We start from the raw sequence: 22,735 nt of genomic DNA on the forward strand, positions 1-22,735 counted from the left end.
ATTACATACACTTTTTCATCACAGTAACTATCAATGAATTTCACAAATCCAAGTGAGGATGTCATTATTTATTCAGTGCTTTAATTTCAGGTACAAACAGAAGGTTTACGGGGTGAGAAGGTGAGCAGTTGTTTAACAGTTTCACTGAAAGCAGATTGTTACTGCAGCATGAAAATCCGGGCACCAATATAAAAATAATCCGCACAAAATATGCTGTTTATGAATAATTTGGTGTATTTGGTCTTTGGAAAATGTAGCTTTGTGCATGAAAAGTAAGTGTAATATGGCATTTTATGAAAATTGGAATTGTAATACTAACCAATATTGATATCAGTAAATGGAAATAATGGATTGAAGAGAATATATTAATTTGCTTAATCAAATGCATGATAAACTATCCAACCAAATGTATAGAAAGGATCTCATGTTGGACTCGTGACTTTATAAGTTTTAAAGTTTAAGCTTTTTTTGAAAAGTTTGATGATTAATTTCACTAATTTTTCACTGTTACTGTATTAAAACGTGTTTGTTTGACCTGTTTCAGGGTGAGCCTGGACCACAAGGGCCTCCAGGTGCTGAAGGACACCCAGGGCCTCCTGTAAGGATCCTGATTTATTATTTCCTTTCTTCCGCTTTCCTGCTGTTTAACTTTTGATAGTTGCTGTTGTTTGAAAACCCACAATCAGATGCAATGCTCAACAATTTATTAACATGCCAGTTTTGCGGTTTTGATTTTTGGTGATTTATTCCTCAGGGTCCTCCTGGTGAACAAGGTTTACCCGGTAACCCTGGAGAATTTGGTCAGAGGGTAAGAATCTCATTTTGTTGGGAGGGTGTCAGAATATCACCTTACTGTACCGGGGGAGGATCAGTTCACCTGATGATTGTTTTATCTTTGCATCATCTGACTTTCTGTTTCCAGCTCTAACACAGGTAGAGCCGTGCCCCGTGGTTAGATGTTATGTGAGGAGCAGCCTGTTTCTTTGTTCTTATTACACTGCCAAATTGTATTTTTGGTTTTATGTAACTCAGCAATTTTAAACTAAATTACAGTGGAACTCGGACACATTTTGTTTTTTCACCTTACTTTTGACAGTTTTAGCAACTGAGTGAATACACGTACTTTAAACTCACAGGAAGTGTTTCAGCTTGAAAAGGATATTCAGTTCAATTCATTTCAGTTCAAATCAAATTTTTTATGTAGCTCAAAATCACAACAAGTCGTGATGCATTGCATCAGGCTCAGGGAGGGGCGGGGCCATCTGCCGCAACCAGTTGGGGTGAGAGAAGGAAGACAGGATAAAAGACATGCTGTGGAAGAGAGACAGAGATTAATAACAAGTATGATTCAATGCAGAGAGGTCTATTAACACATAGTGAGTGAGAAAGGTGACTGAAGAAAAAACACTCAATGGGAATCCCCCAGCAGACTACACCTATTGCAGCATAACTAAGGGAGGATTCAAGGTCATCTGACTAAATGCTTTCGGAGGTCTAAGTCATCATCAGTCACGATCCCAATCCTAGCTTTAAACTCAAACACCAGCCGGATATTTTGGAGAAAACCAAAAAAACGAAATTTTTGCAAAACATACTGAGCAGAATAGCCTCCCTTTGCTTTGATTACTGCTTTGCACACTCTTGGCATTCTCTCGACGAGCTTCACGAGGTCATCACCTGAAATGGTTTTCCAACAGTCTTGAAGGAGTTCTCAGAGATGTTGAGCACTTGTTGGCCCTTTTGCCTTCATTCTGCCTCCATTTCATCCCAAACCATCTTGATTTGGTTTAGGTCAGGTGACTGTAGAGGCCACGCCATCTGGCACAGCACTCCAGCACTCCCCTCCTTGCTCCAAATAGCCCTTACACAGCCCCAAGTGTGTATATGGGGTCATTGTCCTGTTGAAAAATAAATAATGTTCCGATTAAACGCAAACTGGATGGGATGCATGTCGCTGCAGGATGCTGTGGTAGCCATGCTGGGTGAGTGTGCCTTCAATTTTGTATAAATCCCAACAATGTCACCAGCAAAGCATCCCTACACCATCACACCTCCTCCTCCATGCTTCACGGTGGGAACCATGCATGTAGAGACCATCATTCACCTTATCTGCTTCACACAAAGACACGACAGGTGGAACCAGAGATCTCAAACTGGGACTCACCACACCAAAGCGCAGCTTTCCATTGATGCAAACAAATCTCTTCTGCTTGTTGCTTTTCCTTAATGGTTTCTTAGCATCTATTTGACCATAAAAGCCTGATTCACACAGTCTCCTCTGTACAGTTGATGTAGAGATGTGACTGCTACTGGACCTTTGTGTGGCATTTATCTGGCCTCTAATCTAATCTGAGCCTAATTCTGAGGCTGGTGGCTCAGATGAATTTATCCTAAACAGCAGAGGTGACTCTTGGGCTTCATCTCCTGGATCAGTCCTCATGTGAGCCGGTTTCATCATAGCGCTTGATGGTTTTTGCGACTGCACTTGGGGACACATTCAGCGTTTTAGAAATTTTCCAGACAGACTGACCTTCAGTGCTTGAAGTAATGATGGACTGTCGTTTCTCTTTACTTAGCTGATTGGTTCTTGACATAATATGGATTTTAACAGTTGTCAAATAGGGCTGTCAGCTGTGTACCAACCTGACACAACACAACTGATGGTCCCAGGCCCATTAAGAAGGCAAGAAATTCCACAAATGAACCCTGACAAGCCACACCTGTGAGGTGAAAACCGTTTCAGGTGACTGCATCATGAAGCTCATTGAGAGAAGGTCATGGGTTTGCAGCGCTGTCAACAAAACAAAAGGGGGGCTACTTTGAGGAATCTAAAATATAAGACATATTTAGAGTTACTTAATTATGTTTATATATTGCTAGGAAGTAGTAAAAATAAAGACAAATCATTAAACTAGAAGGTGTGTCCAAACTTTGCACTTTACTATAAATCATATACAAATACACTGGTAGTGTACACATATATTCTGATAGAATAAGGATAGGGTTAAGGTTATGAGCAATGATAAATCATGACCAATACTACATCATTATGATATTTAGTAACATTCACAAATAAACAAACTAACAAACATAAAAAATCAGTAAAAAAAATATTTTATATGATTAATATTATCCTTACCACATTTTGATAATTTCTTAAAAAGAAATCATTTGCAAAGATTTCATGAGAAAAACTGTAACTTATATTTTTTGGCTGTTTAGTCCCTAACCTATCGTGTTCCAGCTGGATTATTTTGATTTTATATGGAATCAAGAAAGATGCTGTTTATTCTTCATGCTAGTCAGAGCCTATGCTTTAGCTTTTATCAGTGCTCTCTAACAACTCGTCCCATGTGTCTCGTATATTTCTTCCTCTCTCTCTCAACACTGGTTCTATTACACAGCAGTTTGTAATTAAAACAGACACAGTAGTTCTACATAATGTGTTCCTCCAAAACATTAACAAAGACATTGACCTCCTCTCCCCTCCCTTCTCTACTGGGAGCAATGAACTTCTTATCAGCAGTATGTGACTTTGTCATTGCTCAGCTGGGTAACACAGTCCAGCCAAACCTTGTCAAAAGACAAACTCTCTACCTCCAAAATATTTATGCTTAAACAGCATTAATAAAACAGCCACACTGGGTTTATGTTTCAGTAGAAATGTAGAAAACATCCCTCTATGTAGCCTTGTTTTTTTCATGATATCAGTGGAAGTCCTGCTGAAGTACTTTGCAGCTTCGTGGGGTACTTTCCAAGAGAGTCATGCAGAAAAACAGACTGTGAGAAGTCTGACCTATTTTCTTTCTTCAGGTTTTGGATTGTTAAACCCACTCTGAAGATTCACAGGGAGAAAGTCTGTGTGTGTGTGTGTGTGTGTGTGTGTGTGTGTGTGTGTGTGTGTGTGTGTGTGTGTGTGTGGAGGTGAGGGAGTTAAAGCTAGGCTCTGAGCTGTGATAATGGGTTGGCCTCCCCTATTGCCAGTGCTAATAGAGTTGGTCATATGGTTGAGTAGGTATAGATTGAGCTGCTTTCACCTCCGCTGCTGAAAAGCAGTCATCAGTTGTCTGGTTTCAGTGCTGCTGAGTCCTGTTTCTTCACCTTTATCCTTATATGATCGCTGATTGAAGCCTGGAATGCTGACTGACTATCTTAAAGGACTGAAGAGGATTACGTCAACAAACTTATTAAGAAGAATCTGACAGCATGTAGTTTTATGTGAAAGCAAGAGAAACAACAGCAATCATCACAAAAGGCTTTTTTTTTTTAAAAAAAGATTAAAACAGTAAGATTTTGTGAAAAATTAGCCTACATAGTGAGAATAATGATATTTCATAAATAAATCATGAAGTAAATGTGTGATTTAAGTATAATTTGAACATAGCTTTAATGGGAAAATGTGAGTTGCCCCAAAACTAATGTTTCTCAGTTACACCATCGCTCTTCTTCCGCTTATCATCATCAGGGTGTGTGGGGCCTGTTTTAGCTACGACAGGGCGATAGGCGTGGTACACCCTGGATGGTCACTAGTCTAACACATAAAGACAGAGAACCATTCACACTCACATTCACATCTATGAGCAATTTGGATTCACCAATTAACAAAACCCCACTAACTGCATGTCTTTGTGCTCTGGGAGGACGCCAGAGTATCTGGAAAGGCTCTGACCAGATGGTGGAGTCAAACTCAGGCACTTCTTGCAGTGAGGCCACTGCGCCACCGTGCTGCCCTACACATAACAGCTAGAACCCATAACAATTTCACATCTTGGTTTTGTTAATACAAATATACCTTCTAGACAGTGCTGGGGTCATTACCTAGTAAAAGTAATGTATTACACATGTTACTTTTCTTAAAAGTAATGCTGTACATTACTCATTTACTCCCAGAACAAGTAATTTGTTACACTCCTTCTTGTTACTCCATAAAATAATCTTAAATAATTTTCTTTTATTGTTACATTCATTATTTCTTATTAAATGTAATATCCATATCTCCTCTGTAGACCTATCCATCATTTTCTTAAAAAGTGAAATCAGCTGACTGTATCCCAAAGTTTGTTTAAATTGTATTTTTTTTCTTTCTCTATGCCTGGCATGGCGATAACTGAAAATCCTGTAGAATGCAGCTAATGACGTAATTGTAACTGCAATGCAATTTGTGAATTTAGTACAGTAATATCTTAAATTAATCAAATTGTTACATTGTTACATTTAACACGTTACTTTTTACACTTTTTTTACACCCAACATGACTATGAGATTTTACCTATCTACAGCGATATGGCCCATAGGAAATTCAGTTCAATTCAATTTTATTTATACAGCGCTAAATGACAACATCAAGGCGCTTTATATTGTAAGGTAGACCCTACAATAATACATACAGAGAAAAACCCAACAATCATACGACCCCCTGTGAGCAAGCACTTTGGCGACAGTGGGAAGGAAAAACTCCCTTTTAACAGGAAGAAACCTCCCGCAGAACCAGGCTCAGGGAGGGGCGGCCATCTGCCCACATAAAAGCACATGGATACACTAATGTTTAAGGAACAGCTTCTCAACTTGTAAAATGAGACCATCAGAGGAGCATAGGCAGAGACGACATCATTGTCATCAGCAGCTTACTGAAGTTTTACCAAAATCTCAGAGCTTTCTATTTTCCCTGTAATATTTACCAAGTTTATAATTTCTAGAGAGTGTCACAAATGAAAGAGGCTCGACTAAAATATTCCCATTTTTATTTCCCAGTTTTATGGTCTGAAAGCTGTTTTCAAGATTGCTGTGTTTGAAGAACAGCTCAGAGTACTGCACTCTGAACTCCAAAGTTTCTAAACCCCTCAGTTGCAAATATAAGCTCACATTTCTCAGATGTTACTAAGACAATTGTGTGCTGATTATTTTATTATTGTTACCATTTGTTCATGTCATTGTTCTATTTATACTGTTATCTTATAGGGAAGGAAAGGTGAAGGTGGACTCCCAGGGGTGGATGGCCTTCCTGGATCTGCTGTAAGAACAATTTGGATTTTGCAGCATGCAAAGTGATGACAAAGATTATTTTCTCAGAGTTGTTTTTTATCAAAGCTAGGTCAAACCCGTAAATACATCCATCACGAGAGATGTGCAGACCGAATGTATTTATCCATGTGTAAATTCTAGAAAAAATACAGCATTATTATAAAAATAAAGCTACAAAAAGTTGCAATAGTATAAAAGATCAAAGTAGCTACTGTGATGGTGTGTGAAGTCCCATTCTGAAGCCCTGAGATGGGTCTGACAATGAGCACATCCTGGAAAAATCTCCTTTGTGACACTGACTGAATGACAGAAATGAATGAGCAAATAGACGACTATGTAAATATAAGTACACTTTTAAGCTTTTTTGTAACCACAGCTATCGCCCCCTGGTGCTCTTTTAAAAAGAGATTTTTAGACGTGGAAGCCATGACCATTTTCTATACTGTCTGTGAATGCAGTACATTTTTTGTACTTTACAAAAAATTACTAGAAATGAACTTCCAGATTCTAGAGCTGCATTAAAATACGTGTAAATTTCCCCCATTCTAAATAATCCTGACAAAATGTTGCCTCATTTTGTACAATTTAAATTCCTACTCTATTTTCAACAATTGCAATAATGCAAATATGAAGTAGTGTCTATAAAAAAGTCTGGAGATTAGCATCATTTTGATTTGTTGGGGAGCCATCGCTCTCTGGTGGACAGGACTCGGTGCTGGATGAAACATGTCCATTGAGACTGCCGTACTAACCAAATCTTCTTTTTCAGCCACAGCTAGACATACAGTACATATTAACCCTACTTGTATTCATGGATGAGACCAGCCAGCATTACCTCGACCCTACAGTTACATGCAGTGGCGGTCCTAGCCTGTTTGGCGCCCTGGGCGAACACTCCCTCTGGCACCCCCCCCCCCCCCCCCCACACACACACATACACACACACACACAAAACATATTAAGGATTGTACATTAACATAAAGCTGTTGTACACACACATATACACATATGAAGAGAGAGAGTATGCATAGTATGCAAACGGCTACCAAACAGCCATCATAATTCGTCATACAATGAGAACAGGACAAATCAACAATTGACAATGACTAATTAATATTAAAATCTGTAACATAATGTTTGGAGTTTAGTCTAAGGTTTATTTCTGGGATTTCAAACAACCCAGGATTCAAATCATGAATACATAATGGGCTTGGATTTACAACATTATGAATGAAATGTCCTCTATTTGGAAGCAGCAGGGGCCTCCTGCTTTTGACGGGTTGTGTGTTAGAAATCATCAAACTGTAAATTTTAAATTGTTATTGATCCCTTTACCCCTAGTCCTAAAGTGTATATTTATTTTCTTACTCTTCTTATATTTATTGTTTGTTTATTTGCACTGCTTAACTGGAGCCTCGTCGTCTCGTCTCTCTATATACTGGACTGTAGCGGAGATGACAAAGTTTACTTTGACTTCAGCAGCGAGCAGGCGCAGCGAGGGCTCTCGCTCACTTTTCGTGTACAGAATTTCGAAAAAACATCGGTGCAAATTATAAGTCTGTATCATAATGTCTGGTGTTTTCGTGTTTATTGGTTTGTTTTTATTTTGTTTTACTTTGCGAGTTGGTTATTAGACGCTGCTCCAGCCGGTCAGAGAATCCCCCGCCGCCCCGCCCTCTCCTCTCTGCGCCGCAAGCAGCAGGCGCACCTCGCAAACGGAGGGCGCCCTTACTCCCAGCAAATGGGCGATAGAAAGCCGATCGGTGCCTGTGACATTCCCAATATGCGCTGGCATGACGTCGGGGCAGCATGAGTAGGAGCATTTTTTATTTTTTTTGCCGATGCCCGTGATGCCGCCCCCCACCGAGATGCCGCCCTGGGCAACCGCCCGTGTCGCCCGTATCTAAAACCGCTACTGGTTACATGTGTAACTGTGACCCTAACAGTTACATGTGAGCAGCATAGAGGCTCACAAAACAGCAGCTTCCCACCGGGCTTTTCTTAAATGAGTCCCAAGTTTCTAGCTCACAATATGTAGGGAAAAGCATCTTTTGTTTATGTTGCTTTGGAAAAACGTAATACTCATTTTAAGTTGCCATAGCATCATCCTCTATGTAGCTCTGTTTACATTGATGTGTTTTTCATGAACATCTTATGTCAGTGCTTCCTGTAAGGCCCCGATGACCTCTCACGGAGAACTGAGGAGGAATAATTTGCTATTTAAATTATGTGGGCTGCTCAATATTTGTTGTGGTCCACAAAGCACAACATTGCTGCAGTGCTCTCAAAGGTCTCTTCATTGTATGTTTTAATAGAGAGAAAATAAACAGGCTAAATGAAAACCAACAGGTTATACCAATTAATTTCCCAAATTGCTCCCTGTAGCCAAACAGACATGTCCCCTGTGTTCAAGCACTAGCCAAGGTTGAATTGGTGGTAAACTGTGCTGCAATACTCCCCTCTAGTGGCTGCTTGGCGCTAATGATTTGAACTTTGCCTTCTGGAAAACCATATGATTAAAATTGAAAATAAATTCAAATTTAGAGATTTAGAGAAAAGAAAACAAGGTCTTGGCACATTGCCCGATCTATTTCATTATATGTGTATATGATCAAGTCAACTTTTTCCAGACGTTTTAAAAATTATTTTTCAGGGTCCTCAGGGTCCACCTGGACCACCAGGAAACCAAGGAAACACTGGACCTCCTGTAAGTGACTGACATGTAGAAAGGAAAGTCTTTATTTTTGCACATAAGATTTAGCAGTGAAGGAAGATTTGCTTCAAAACATGATGAGATGCCTTTGTGCTTTTTCTCTCACCGGAAGGGTCTGCCAGGTGAAATTGGATTTCCAGGCAAACACGGAGAGGCTGGAAAACCTGTGAGTTAACCTTTTGAGGGCTTGAATAAAAACTTCATGCTGGTACTTATAATGCCAAGTGTTTGTTGGTAGTTCCTCTGCGTGTGTCACCGAATGTCAGCATCTGGTGTCTGATTTTCAAAGGGTATTCCTGGTAAAGATGGCCTGGATGGTCTTCCTGGAAGTGACGGTGCCATGGTGAGTGAAACTTTTAGATTTGCCTACGATGAACAAACGTTAAAGGTGCGCTAATCAAAATGGTTACGGTTAGCTTATTGTTTGTTTCACAATTCCAAACTTTTCTATGTTTTGTTCCCTCTCACTCTGCAGATCAGCCTTGTTTCCAGCAGCAGATTAGCCATTTACAGTTAGAAACTTTAGAAACTTGCTAGCTGATAAAGCAAATAGCTAATGAGCAGTTTTTGGCATTCAAACGATTAAGTTAGTAAGTAAGTAAAACTTTATTTGTATATCACTTTGCCACCGTGGCAAAAGCTCTGTCTCCTTTAGTTCTCAGCCTTGTATGATGCATGACAAGTAGACCCTGATTACATGACCTAAGAGACCTGCTGGGGACATAGGGATGTCGAAGTTCAATGACGTAGGCAGGTGCTTGTCCATTAAGAGCTCTATAAGTCAGTACCAGAATCTTGAAATGGGAGCCAGTGCAGCTGAGCAACAGTGTCACGTGTGATTACTTAGATGTTTCGGTCAGAAGTCTTGCTGCAGCGTTTTGAACAATCTGTAGACGCTCCAAAGAGTTTTTGTTTAAACATGTAAACAGAGAATTACAGCAGCCCAGTCGTGATGAAATGAAAGCATGAATGACAATCTCCAGTTCAGTACGAGATACAATAGGGCTTAGTTTAGAAATGTTTCTTAAGTGATAAAAACAGGACCAAACCAGAGATTTGACGTGAACATCCAGAGTGAGAGCCAGGTCAAAAATGACCCCTGGGTTCCTGATAGACGATTTCACAAATGTCGCAAGGGGACCTAGAGCATTCATTATCTTAGGTACATGTCTATCAGGGGCACATACAAGGACTTCAGTCTTTCCTTCGTTAAATTGGAGGAAGTGTTCAGCCATCCAATCTAAGCACTCATTCAAAATCTGTAGCTTAGAAACATCTTGGCTTAAAAGAAACTGGATATCGTCTGCGTAGCAGTGGTAGCAGATGTCCTCAAAGGGGCTCAAAACATGCTGGAGGGGAAGTAGATATGTTAAGAACAATAAAGAACAATAAACTCTGAGTCTATTTGTGAGGAATTTGTGACTAAAATAACAAATCTTGAGAGGTTTTATTTGGTAAATACTTGTGCCAACACAAAAAGCTTCAGAGAAATACCGATGTTGCTTTTTGTCCGCTAGAATTGAAAACTAGACAACTCTTTGCTAACATGTTAGTAATTTCATCTACGTAAGGCCAGACATGAATAATAGTCTTAATGTATGTTAGTCATATTTTTGTGGTGTTCTTCCACATAATCTCTGAAGAAAAAAACCTTTACATGTATTCACTGTGACCCCTTAATGTTGGTGACTGGGAGGTTGGTGAGTCGCTAAGCTACAAGCTAGCAACAAGGAAGGGTTTTGGTTCTCAGGCTTTTACCATGTTACCATTTCTTTCAGGTAATTATAAACCAAGTTTGAGTGTCAGCATAACTAAACCACAGAATATGCTGGAAAAAATCTTGGAGCATATATTCTTAACTGATATAAGTAAAGATAATTTTCCATTTAGCCTTCAGGATATATGCTACATATGCTATATATGCGACAAAAATATTAGCCCACACCTCAGGTGTTTCCAGTCCCATTGGCACAGGTGTATAAAGTCAAGCCATGCATGCAGCAATGGAGTCTGCCTTTGCAAACATTTGTGAAAGAATATATGGTTCTAAGGAGTTTGTTGAATTACAGTACAATGCTGTAAGAGGAGCCCACCATCGCTCAGCTGTAAGTGGTATTGCAAAGTGGAGGCATTTAGGGTCCACAGCTGGGTTCAGAGGTGTACAGTCGTCAACACTTTAAAAAGTCATTAACAGTTTGCTGACTCAAGTTCAAGCTCAAAACCACCGGCATTAACAACAGCACAAATATGTGCACTGAAAGCTTTGTGGCTGGGCTGCGATAGCTAAGCAGCTTTTGCAGGTGGTAACTAGTGATGTGCGGATCAATCCTGAAATATCGATTCCTCCGATACCAATCATTTATGTTCTAGAATCGATTCTCACATTAAAATGTCGATATTTTAGTAATTTAGAGTAAATTTGTAGTTTATCATTAACAGGAACACAGTGGAAAGAAACTATAACATTCGGATTGTCTACATTCAAAGGAACTACTTCCTCTTCCACCTTTCATAGTCATGTGTGAAATACGGCTGTATAAATGTCTCGCAGCCCCTTGGCATGCACACTCACAACAATGGCTGAGCGTAATTAAAGTCATGTGCGGACTTATTTTACCTCCACAAACAGCTGAGACGTGGTTTGCGATACATGTGGCAAAAAAGTGCTCCAAGAGTGAGGTGTTGTGGCCATACTAGGGAGACATTCAAAAGGGCTGTTGAATACATTTTACAGGGTTTATTTATTGGATAAAATACGTTAAATGTCACCGTTATTATTGGCCGGCCCAGAAAACAGCGAGGGTGTCCAAATTCAGAGGCTGCTTCCACCTGAGGACCCGGCCTTCGCGGTCTAAAGAAAGCCGGGTAGTACGTCATGAGCTCCCTCGGAGGAACCCTCCCGAGGGTTTAATAAAGTTAAATTTAATTTAATCTAATCTAATAACTTTAATCTCAGCCTCTCAGTTATCAAAGTGACTTATATATCATGTTTAACCCGAGTAGCGAAAGACCACGGGGGTTTGAAGACGACGTGTCGGTCGGCTCAGATATTTGAAGTTTACACAGCTACATTCTCACCTGAAAATATGTTAAAAGTTTTTTTGCAACCCAGAAAGAGTAATAAGAGTAATATTAAAAATAAGTAGCTGCCGCCATTGTTGGAAACTGGAATTGGCTGGGCCGCGCTATGAATTCTGCGATATGGTTTTTCAATTTTGTTGTCCGGGTGGAAAATCGGGAGAAATTCGGGAGAATGGTGGCTCCGGGAGATTTTCGGGAGGGGTACTGAAATTCGGGATTCTCCCGGAAAAATCGGGAGGGTTGGCATGTATGGTTGTGGCAACATCACTAACCTTGTCAAACACCTCAGAGTAAATCATATCACAGAATATGAGGAGCGTATGTTGAGGCGAACTGAAGAGGAGGAGAGGGACAGGTGCTGCTAGGGCGAGACAGACGTCTCTCACGGAGTCCTTTAGTGCTGCAGGCAGGCAAGGTGTTCAAATAGCACAACTTCAGTTTTTTTATTTCTGTGATGAACTCTGCATTATTAAGTGATACAAACAAGTAATCGGATGTCCATAATCGTTATGACGCTATAATTTTAGATACAATAAATAAAATAAGTTTTTGTACAAAGTATCAGTATCGGATCAGTATCGTTGATACCACCCTGAATATTACTTGGTATCAGATCGGAAAGAAAATCAGTGGTATCGCACATCACTAGTGGTAACAGTCATACTGGCCTTTTTGACTTAAAAGTGACACAGCAAGTACCATGTGCACCATCTTTTGATGTCAGGATAGCTTTAATTCCTTGTGGCATATTTTGAAGAAGGCAGTGGATAGAAGGTAGATTTACACTTCCATGTTTTTATACCAAATTCTGACCCTACCATCCGAATGTCAGGGCAGAAATTCAGACTCATTAGATCAGGTAACGTTTTCACAATCCTCTGTGATCTAGTTTGGTGAGCCTGTGTGAACTGTAGTTTCCTGTTCTTAGCTGACAGGACTGGTCTCCTGCTGCTTTAATCCATCTGCACCAAAGGTTTGACATGTTGTGTGTTCAGAGAATCTCTTCTCTGATACCTTAGTTGTAATAATTGGTTATTTGAATTACATTTACAGCACTTTTTGTACATCTTTTTGTAAATGATCTTACTCAACATGTCTTTGAATCTGAATGTGTTATTTTTAATAACTGTATAGCACTCTAAATTTGCCCCATACACTCTTATTTATTGTTTTTTATGTTATATTCTTTACGTTTGTGTGAATCTGTATGCTCCACCTGGCTATCACTTTGCTCCTGGAACACTTGAATTTTCCCAGTGAAGGACCATAAAGGATATTTCCATTCTATTCTATTAACTCAAAGCAATCTGGCGATTCTGCTCTGACAACAAGAAGATATTTTAGACAAGAGAACTGTTGTTCACAGGATATTTTTCTTTTTTTAGGTCATTCTTTGTAAACCATAAAGATGGCTGTGTGGGAAAATCCCAGTAGATCAGCAGTGTCTGAAATACTCCGACCAGTCCATCTGACACCAATAACCAGGCCACGTTCACAGTTGCTTGAATCACCTTTCTTCCTCATTCTGATGCTCAGTTTAAACTTCAGCAGGTTGTCTTGACTACATGGCTTAATGCAGTGAGGTGCTTCCAGGTTATTGGCTGGTTTGATATTTGCATTAACAAGCAGTTGAACGATGCTAACCAACCACACTCCATCCATAAATATATGGGGGTATTATTTAGCACATTCTGCTAATTAGCGCTAAGCTACAGGCTAATAAAATACTGTAATTTCCCTCACCACATCTGAAGCACAAACGTCTTGGATGGGCTGTATCATGTCATTTGCCAGATAATTACATTACATTGCAAACTCTCTGACAGCAGAAACACAGTGGAACTGAATTAGCAAAGATGAGGCCAGGCAGATAGCTACAAGCTACAGCTATGTGTGTTGGGACACTTATCAATTAAAGAAGCCATATTCATAAATTTAGTTAAATCTTATGTCTTTGCAGTGTCTGCATGGATGAGAAAAGATAAAATGACAAAGCAAAACAAATCCAAAATCATAAAATCTCAGAAAACAAGTCTTTTCTTCTCTTTTTACCGTTGTTGCAAATCTCAGGGCTTTGGTACATTTGATTGGGAGATTCTTCACATCGAGTGAGACTCTGTGCAGAGTTGTGTGTGTTGTGGCTGTTGGGCAACTTTGGAGGCGAGCTCCAGGCTGCTCCAAATCCAAACTCTGCTTCTTCATAAAAGAAAAGTTGCACAGAAACCACAAGCAAACTTTAAATAAATATGTTTTGGTTGGTAAACAGTGGGCTAATTGGTGCCACGGGGCTGGTCATATGCCTGGAAAATGCTTTTGGCTGGGACGAGTTTTGAAAGTATGACATCTAAATTATAATCTTGTGTCTCCAAAGGGGCTCAGGGGCGAGCGTGGAGCAGATGGTTTTCCTGGCAAGTCTGGACCCAAGGTAACGTGATTAACCTCACCCAGAAATACACTGAACTTGTGCTTGTTATTTATTCAGAAAACCGCCATGTTAACTAGTGTGTTTTCTCTGCAGGGCGACGAAGGGCCTCCTGGACCAAGAGGACCTCCAGGGGAGAGAGTGAGCTCACAGTTGCCTTCGTTTTTGTTTATTTGGCATTTGGATTTTATGGGATACATTTTATTTTGGCATATTTTTTGAAATGATTAATTTTTTTCCAGGGGGAAGCTGGTGCCCCTGGACAGCTAGGTACTGCTGGAGCACGAGGTGACCGAGGCGTGCCGGTAAGCTTCTCAAAGCTTTCACAGTCATTCACAGCTATATCTCTGATTTACTTCTGCAAACAAGGGGCACTGTCCTTACTTCACTTTTGTACATTATGTAATCATTTCTGTTAAAGTCAGCTCCAGTAAAATGAATGTCCCTAATTGGACTGGGTGACCTCCTGGGAACCCTTGGGGCCCGGTGGTTGTTCCCAGATGCCATTTTGAGACCGACTGACTTTCCAATTATAAAGTTCTTGCTTCCCTGTATTAATATGCACATGAATATCTGAGATCTGTTTAAAAAAATGAATATTTTGTTTTCCATAGGGAGAGAGAGGACAGACAGGACCAGTTGGGCCAAAAGGTGAAAAAGGCGACAAGGTAAAAAACAAAAATCCGGAGCCACTTTTATATTTTGGACACCTAATAAAGTGAAGGAATAGGAGGAACGCTGCTGCATTTGTCTCACTAATGGTCGCCCTGCAGTATTATCTGTAATAAGGTAATTAGCATCCAGACTCTGAACATATTGTCTCCTGCCTCAGGGTGAAGTGGGAGCTATGGGACCGCCGGGCATTCCGGGAAATGTGAGTAATATTTCTGCTGTTTGTGTGCGTGTTAACTGTAATAGAGTGCAGATGTGGTGCGATGTCACCTGCTTTCTTCTTCACAGGTTGCAAACGTCATTCCTGAGCCTGGTGAACCTGTGAGTACGCTTCTTCTATTTCACAAACTCCAGAATCAAATCCGTGAAGAATGGCTGTTTTTTTGTTTCTTTCTTTTAATTTGCTTGATTTGAAAAAATAAATAAATATGTTTACATATTATATACCACCGATCAGACAGAACATTTGACACCTGACAGGCGAGGCAGATAACACTGATTATCTCTTCATCGTGGCAGCTCTTAGTGGGTGGGATACATTAGGAACCAAGTGAACATTTTAGAAAAAGGAAAAATGGGCAAGTGTAAGGATTTGAGCGAGTGTGACAAGGGCCAGATTATGACGACTGTGTCAGAGCGTCTCCATAACTGCAGCTCTTGTGTGGTGTTCCTGGTCTGCAGTGATCAGTGTCTATCAAATGTGATTTGAGGAAGGAACAGTGGTGAACCAGTGACAGGAATGTCCAGTTTGTTGCCACAAAGCAAAACTGGTTTAGGAATGGTTCGAGGAGCACAACAATGACTTTGAAGCATCGACTTGACCTTCAAATCCCCCAGAACTCAGTTCAGTCGAGCATCTGTTGGATGTCCTGGATAAATAAGGCTGATTCATGGAGACGCTACCTCACAACTTACACGACTTAAAGTATTTGTTGGTGACATCTTGGTAACAAATACCTCATCGCACCTTCAGCACATGTTCAGGGGTCTGGTAGAGTCCATGCCTCAGCGAGGTCTGTTTTGGCAGAAAAAAAGGGGGAAAGACACAACATTAGGCAGGTGGTCATAATGCCTGATCAGTATGAACACTGTTCTTACTCTTTTCATCTTCTGCATTTTTGCCATTTATTTCATTGCTTGTTTTTACCTTAAGGGGAGACCTGGAGAGAAAGGAGAGAAAGGGGAACAAGGGAAACCAGGAGAGATGGTGAGTTTAGTTTTCACTTCCTCTTTTTACATAACCAAGCTTCAACCAGCAATACGCTCAGGATCCCACTAGGTGGCAGTAGAGATTTGACGTTGCTGCAGCGAGGATGTCCTGTTACAGTGAGAGAGCTCCCGAGACTTCCCTTAATTGGCTAAGTAAATTAAATATTTGACACAGTCATGCAGTGCCCTGAATCTCTGTCCTCTCTGCTTTGCTGATATATTGTATATTAGGTGCAGCAGGACAGAGTGCATTGGTATATTTAGCATTAAATAGGCAACATGAATTATGTGCTGGAATTAAGAGACTCATATTCTTAAGGCAGCATATGACAGTAAGTCTTTTTGTCGTAGAGGATCATCACTATTCTTCATTCGTTTTTAGAGGAGCCCTTTTAACGCTTTAAGAGAAATGTTTAAATATATTTTTAAATTAATGCATCTTCTCTGTAGGGTCCAAGAGGACTACCTGGTGAGCAAGGTTTTAAGGGACCACCTGGACTACCGGTACAAAGCTTGTTATCTCCTCACTCGTTTTAAGCTACAGTCATTCCGACTGGAATATCTCTGATTAGCTGCTTTGCTTCCAGGGGCCAAATGGTGAGACTGGACTCACTGGAGAGACCGGGCGTGTTGGAGACCCAGTAAGTAGTTCCATCTAACAGGATTCACTTTTTAACACCAAGCGCTACGTTTTCTATATGATAGAGGATGACGATGACCTCTGTGTTTCTTCCAGGGTCCACCTGGCGTAGCTGGCCTTCAGGGTGCCCGTGGACTACCAGGAAGTGTGGTTAGTCTTTTCTTTCTGATCATTTATGTCTGTTGCATGTGCTTCCTGTGACTTTATACTACACATTATTAAATTAAGCTAAGAATTATCTTTATGTTTTAGGGCATACCGGGAATTATTGGGCCTCCAGGTCCAGCTGGACAAAGAGGAGACAAGGTCAGTCACTTGTGTTTAAAATCCATGAGTGTGTTTGGTGGGTGTGATTTGACAGGATCAGGACTTTGCTGAGACTGGTATTGGCAGTGCAGAGAAACAGACTGCTGAGAAAAAGAGTGACCTTGTATGTCCTCCATCATTGTTTCAGTTTGTGAATTCATTTGAATCCTGCTGCAGCAGCTACATGTAGGAGTAGCAATTCAGAGCTCTTTGTACTCTCTCTGCAGTTTTAATATGCAGGACAAGGTGTATAATAATTATAAGACTGAGATTTAAAATAATAAATGATCATACATAGAATTGAATTTTAATTTGCCTAAATTTCTTTCAGAATCCAGAGCAACAAAAAGCTTTGCTGACTTGAGAGACAAAAGCAGAATCTTTTTATTCCATTATTTATTTTAGGGGGAAACTGGAAAACCAGGACAACAAGGTCTCGCAGGACCACTTGGAGAGCCTGGTTTGACTGGACCTCCTGGACTACCAGGGAAGGGGAAAGATGGACAAAATGTAAGGCACAGCTATGTTATTTACTGAATGTTTACCATAGTTCATCCTACAATTATAATGATATTTTAAGTCATTTAATACAATATCATATTATAGGACAGTGCCACAATTATGATTAGAAGAGATCAACTTTTCTGGATTTCAGCCCTTCTGTATCACATTAAGATTTTTTCATCTCCATCGCCATGGCAGCTGTATCCATCTCTTATACTGTCAAAGGCTACACCATGGAGCCAGCTAACGCAAGTTAGAAAGAGGACAACAAAAACAAAAACACCTAAAATCAGAGCACAGGCTCTGTGTAAAGGCTTTATTACATAGCATCCATAATATTTTTCCAATAATTCAAATAAAATGGTCAGAAGACACAAACACAGACAGGAGGTGTAGCCGACTGCTACTGGCTACACCTCTAAAGACGTGCATGACCGGCTTGTAAACAAGTTGTTTTCAAGGCTGAAGTTGGTATTTGAACGTTGGAGTCTGTGAAGGCTGACTCACTTTTGCAGCGAACCTCAAGTGGCCTTTAGAAGAACTGCAGTTTTAAGGAATTTTGAATAGAAATTTTATTCATTCTTCCTATTTGTTATTCCTAAGCAGCTTACCTTCAGCTGCTTTAAAGCTTGGGAGAATTATCCAAGTGAACACTGCCAAACCATATTATTTTCTCTTTTTATTTGATTATTATTTGACACTTGGCATCCTAATAATGTAAACAATCAATACATTTATACACATTTCCTGCTTTGACTTAAAATGCTGGGATCTTTTGGGATCTAATCCTGTAAATTTGCACAGTATTTACCAGCACAGCATGACTTTGTTGTACTGACCAGCACCAGAAAAGCAATATTAGACATGATATTATGAAGTCTATCTGCATTTTAACAACAGAAATGTATGTTTATCGAGGTTAGGATTACCTCTCCCGTGTGACTGTGTCTCAGAAGAGTCTTTTGTATTTCCACATGTGTTCTGCTGGTAAACATCTCCTTGCCTGTTGAACCGCAGCGTAATATGAGCACTTGTATGAGGCAGAAAACAAGCCTGAGTTGGCACATTTTGTGCTGGAGCTCAACATGTGTCTTCATCATTTTTCACCGTGATCCAAACATGTGGCCGTCCTGCTGACGGGGCAGAGCAAACAGGAAGGACATTGTTAAGACATATAACATTAAAACAGCAGAGGGGCACAACGGATTTGCCTCACAGCAGTTTTCACTCCCCTTTTTTTTCTTTTTACTTCTTTTACAGCTGCCAGGTGCGGCCCTGAGGCCTCGATACAGTCACGTGCATGAAGAATAGGAGCTCTTTGTGGACCATAAATGATTTATTCAAAGATGTTTAATTGCAGTATTTTGGTTAATAACCAATTTTATTTGTGGTATTACAGGGAGACCCGGGGCCACAGGGAATCCAAGGACCCCCAGGGCTGAAGGTAATGTCATTTCAGAAGTTTGTAAAGAGTTTTCTAGGTCTCCTCAGCTGCTGCGGTTTATCATGCACAGGTGCTCTTTTGTTGATGTGGAAAAACGTTCTTTTTTTTTGTTGTTGTTGCCCGAATGAGGAAAAAAACAATTCATCTTTGTAGAAAGCAGCAAAAGCAATTCCCGTGTCCACTGCTCTGTGACCGTCGCTCTGATTATGACTGCCTCTTTGTTGTGAAGAGCTTGATGTGAAAGTTTCAGCACGCGTGAGGCTGGGAAGGGGCATTTGGTGGATTTATGGTGTCAAACTGCTCACCCTCATCACCGAGACGTTTTCTCTTCTGACTACAGAAATGTCAGCCTTAGATTGTATTTGTTTTATTCATTTTTTTCCCCATCACTCAGAAAAAAACTGAGTTGTATTTCTGGGTTCGGCAATCATTGCTGAATGCAGCACGCCAGAACCTTAGCTAAACATACTGGCAGCTGGAGGGTGAAATAAATTGAGCTTTTTCTTTTCGTCCCAGGGTCAACCAGGGTCAAGAGGAGAACCTGGGTTACCAGGGGACAGGGGTCCCGCAGGAGAAGGCAAAGTAGGACAAACGGTACGTACACCACGCCACAGTGATCCTTTTGACCTTCAGATCACTGGTAACCCATCTAAGTTAGCGACAGAGTGTTGTTAATGCCCATCGTATTTTTGTTTAATTTCTTTTATCTGCTTGGAAGCGCCAAAGATAAACTCTAATGCCAAAATATGTAACACTTTACTGGAAATGTAACATCTCATCTTCCTGAAGATTTACAATGTTGCTTTAACGTTAGCCACAAATTTCACCATGACTCTTGTTTACAGGGACCTCCAGGACAAACTGGACCATCTGGACCTGTGGTGAATATTTACTGAAGCATTTTTTAACTCCATGCTATTATTGTATCGTCTTTAACATGCATTTCTGGGTTTAAGGGTTTGAGGGGTCCACCAGGTGTCGCTGGTCCTCAAGGCCCAGCAGGTCACAATGTAAGTCCAACACTGCAATATTTACTCATAAATAAGTTCATTTATGCTTCACTTGTCTTGACTTGTGTAACTCTCTGCAGTGAACCACAGTTTTGGTGGATGCTGATGCATGCCTGTGATCTTCAGCTGATAGAAAATGTAATGTGTGGCTTTTTCTCCAAATGTAGGGTCTGCCAGGAAGGCCAGGAGAAAAGGGCTCAGCAGGAGAGCCTGTAAGTACACACAGCTAGAGAACAACATCAGAGCTTCTGTTTCTCCAGCTGTTTGCTTCAGTGCATGCATTAAATATAAAGCGGGATATGAGAACACTTTGTCCTGTCACTGTCACTAGGATCATGTGAGTTATCAGAGCAATTTTTACCAAATTGTTTGGACTTGTTGGTCGCAGCTTTTTTTCATGAAAAGGTTCTAAAAAGACCTAAGCTTAGCAGCTAAATATGTGTCTCAGACTTTAACATGAAACAAAATAGACATAAAATGAGAGCAATATTGGAGAGAGACTAAATGAATACTCAGATTGCTGTTTGAGCATGCTCGGGAGTTTGGAAAACTACATGCAGTGTCCTTTGGGCTTTCCTATGGGGGCTTCAAAGTAAGTACAAAGCATCAGGCCTGTTGCTCGTCGGTCTAAAACCTTGGTTTGCATCCAGCTCTTGTTTGATGGCCACACGCTGACTGCAGTGACTGATTGTGGGGCGATCATGGCTCAAGAGTTGGGAGTTTGCCTTGTAATCGGAAGGTTGCCGGTTCGAGCCCCGGCTTGGACAGTCTCGTCGTTGTGTCCTTGGGCAAGACACTTCACCCGTTGCCTACTGGTGGTGGTGGCGCCAGTGTCCGGCAGCCTCGCCTTTGTTAGTGCGCCCCAGGATGGCTGTGGCTACAATGTAGCTTGCCATCACCAGTGTGTGAATGTGTGTGTGAATGGGTGGATGACTGGATATGTAAAGCGCTTTGGGGTCCTTAGGGACTAGTAAAGCGCTATATAAATACAGGCCATTTACCATTGTGGTGGTGTCAGCGAGCTTCCTCTGAAGGTTTTTCAGGTGTAGCTGTACAGCAAGGATGACGTTATTGAGGAGGGGCTCAGAGTAGTTTGGGTGGTTTGGGCATCTTATGTGTCCTCTCTGCCTTGACGTCACCTCAGTATCTTACCAGAAGACCTGGAGGCCATGACCTGGGCTCCTCTGCTTAGACTGCCACCCCCACAACCTGGACCCAAATAAATGGCAGGAAACAGATGCACGGCTGAATGGATGTTGCTTTGTGTTTGCTGAATGATTAGTTGCTAACGTGTTCATCCTACCAACTTTATAAAGCTATATTTTATTCTTGTTAAAGATTAAAGTCAACCTTAGAGTCTCACTAATGTAAATGGTCAGCTTCTGGCTGCAGCTCGGGGAAATGGGAATAAAACTCTGGAATCTAGTTTTAAAGTTGAGGTTGGAAATCTTGAGAGTCCACTAGAACGCAGCATTCATTTTGGAGCAAGATGTTTATATTCTATATATATTTGATACTTTTTTTGGACACAGTTTTGGCTTGTGCACAGAACCCTTGATGTTACTTTGTTTCCATTAACTCATTTATTTTCTGTCTCCCAGGGAAAAGCCCCAGACTTTGACCCAAAGGTAAGAAGCTATTATTTGATTTGATTTGATATGTGGATCATTTGATGACAGCGTGTTTGTGCCATCTTTAGGAGTTTTGCTCAGATTGCCCTGCAGGACCACCGGGACCACCTGGACTCCCAGGAATCCCAGGAGATAAAGGACAACAGGGACCTCCTGGGAAAAATGGAGAAGATGGATACCAAGTGGGTCAAAGTTATTAACATGTCATGATTAAAGTGAATGACCTCACTTCACTTCTCTTGCCTAAAGTCTATTATAATGTAACAGCACGTATTTAAGCACATTTTATAAAGTGTGTGTTTGCTGCCCTGTGTGAGTCATGAGGTCTGAGCCTCGCCATCCGTCACAGCAGGTGACGGATGGCGAGGCTCTGTCTGCATCATTAGCTCGGCCTCCTCTGGGGGGTAGCGGTGAACGATTAGCAACCAGCGACGGTGCTCGCCACCGTTGGCTCGGACAGAGACTGATGGTCTGCTGTGTCACTGCAGGGCCCGCCAGGACTAGCCGGACCTCCAGGGGCCCCGGGAGCCGATGGAGGAAAGGCATGTTTACTCACTTACTGCTAAACTTATTAGCTGCTTCCATCAGTTTTGTTTTGTTTTTTTACATCATTCAGATGTTAGGGAGATATTTTGAACTTTATTTTCTCAAGCCTAAAGTTTTTCCAACCAAATGCTTTTCTCTTTTTGTCACCACAGGGTGTAAAAGGTGATCGAGGACCTGCTGGAAACCCCGGAGACAAAGGGGACAAGGTGTGTTTTTCCACTGTCACATTTCCAACCTTCCTCTCGCTGTGTTTGAAGAAACATCCAAAGTCTTCAGCTCGATTTTAATGAGCATTATCTGTTTAATAGGGTCACCCGGGGCCTCCTGGTCATCCAGGTCCTCCTGGATTAATGGGTACACCTGTAAGTCGATGTTTCAGCCTTGTTTACAACATTGTCAGAATACGTGAAAAGTGAATATTGACCTCCACTGACATCGTCTCTTCCTCTTCAGGGTAACGATGGGTTGCCTGGGCCTGCGGGCCTCCCAGGACCCCCTGGAGAAAAGGTCAGTTAGCACCCTGTGTACTTTCCGCT

The 22,735-nt window shown here is 41.1% G+C and overlaps 1 protein-coding gene across 2 annotated transcripts in view; it reads left to right on the forward strand.

Annotated features, from left to right (window-relative positions):
* col22a1 (collagen, type XXII, alpha 1) overlaps positions 1-22,735 on the forward strand; it is an 80,125-nt gene that overhangs the window by 38,603 nt on the left and 18,787 nt on the right. For both annotated transcript variants that reach the window (XM_087834959.1, XM_087834960.1), the window contains 30 exons: positions 91-120; positions 545-598; positions 755-808; positions 5,959-6,012; positions 8,675-8,728; positions 8,847-8,900; positions 9,024-9,077; positions 14,187-14,240; positions 14,334-14,378; positions 14,480-14,542; positions 14,852-14,905; positions 15,070-15,111; positions 15,198-15,230; positions 16,063-16,116; positions 16,569-16,622; positions 16,706-16,759; positions 16,855-16,908; positions 17,011-17,064; positions 17,470-17,574; positions 18,968-19,012; positions 19,529-19,606; positions 19,858-19,893; positions 19,969-20,022; positions 20,190-20,234; positions 21,624-21,650; positions 21,722-21,835; positions 22,142-22,195; positions 22,352-22,405; positions 22,508-22,561; positions 22,653-22,706. In XM_087834959.1, the coding sequence (XP_087691085.1) occupies positions 91-120; positions 545-598; positions 755-808; positions 5,959-6,012; positions 8,675-8,728; positions 8,847-8,900; positions 9,024-9,077; positions 14,187-14,240; positions 14,334-14,378; positions 14,480-14,542; positions 14,852-14,905; positions 15,070-15,111; positions 15,198-15,230; positions 16,063-16,116; positions 16,569-16,622; positions 16,706-16,759; positions 16,855-16,908; positions 17,011-17,064; positions 17,470-17,574; positions 18,968-19,012; positions 19,529-19,606; positions 19,858-19,893; positions 19,969-20,022; positions 20,190-20,234; positions 21,624-21,650; positions 21,722-21,835; positions 22,142-22,195; positions 22,352-22,405; positions 22,508-22,561; positions 22,653-22,706 (1,635 nt within the window). The remainder of the gene's footprint in view (positions 1-90; positions 121-544; positions 599-754; positions 809-5,958; positions 6,013-8,674; positions 8,729-8,846; positions 8,901-9,023; positions 9,078-14,186; positions 14,241-14,333; positions 14,379-14,479; positions 14,543-14,851; positions 14,906-15,069; positions 15,112-15,197; positions 15,231-16,062; positions 16,117-16,568; positions 16,623-16,705; positions 16,760-16,854; positions 16,909-17,010; positions 17,065-17,469; positions 17,575-18,967; positions 19,013-19,528; positions 19,607-19,857; positions 19,894-19,968; positions 20,023-20,189; positions 20,235-21,623; positions 21,651-21,721; positions 21,836-22,141; positions 22,196-22,351; positions 22,406-22,507; positions 22,562-22,652; positions 22,707-22,735) is intronic.

This window comes from Neolamprologus brichardi, chromosome 22, assembly GCF_056152115.1.
Source record: "Neolamprologus brichardi isolate AB-2024 chromosome 22, ASM5615211v1, whole genome shotgun sequence".
In the NCBI taxonomy this organism is placed as follows: Eukaryota; Metazoa; Chordata; class Actinopteri; order Cichliformes; family Cichlidae; genus Neolamprologus; species Neolamprologus brichardi.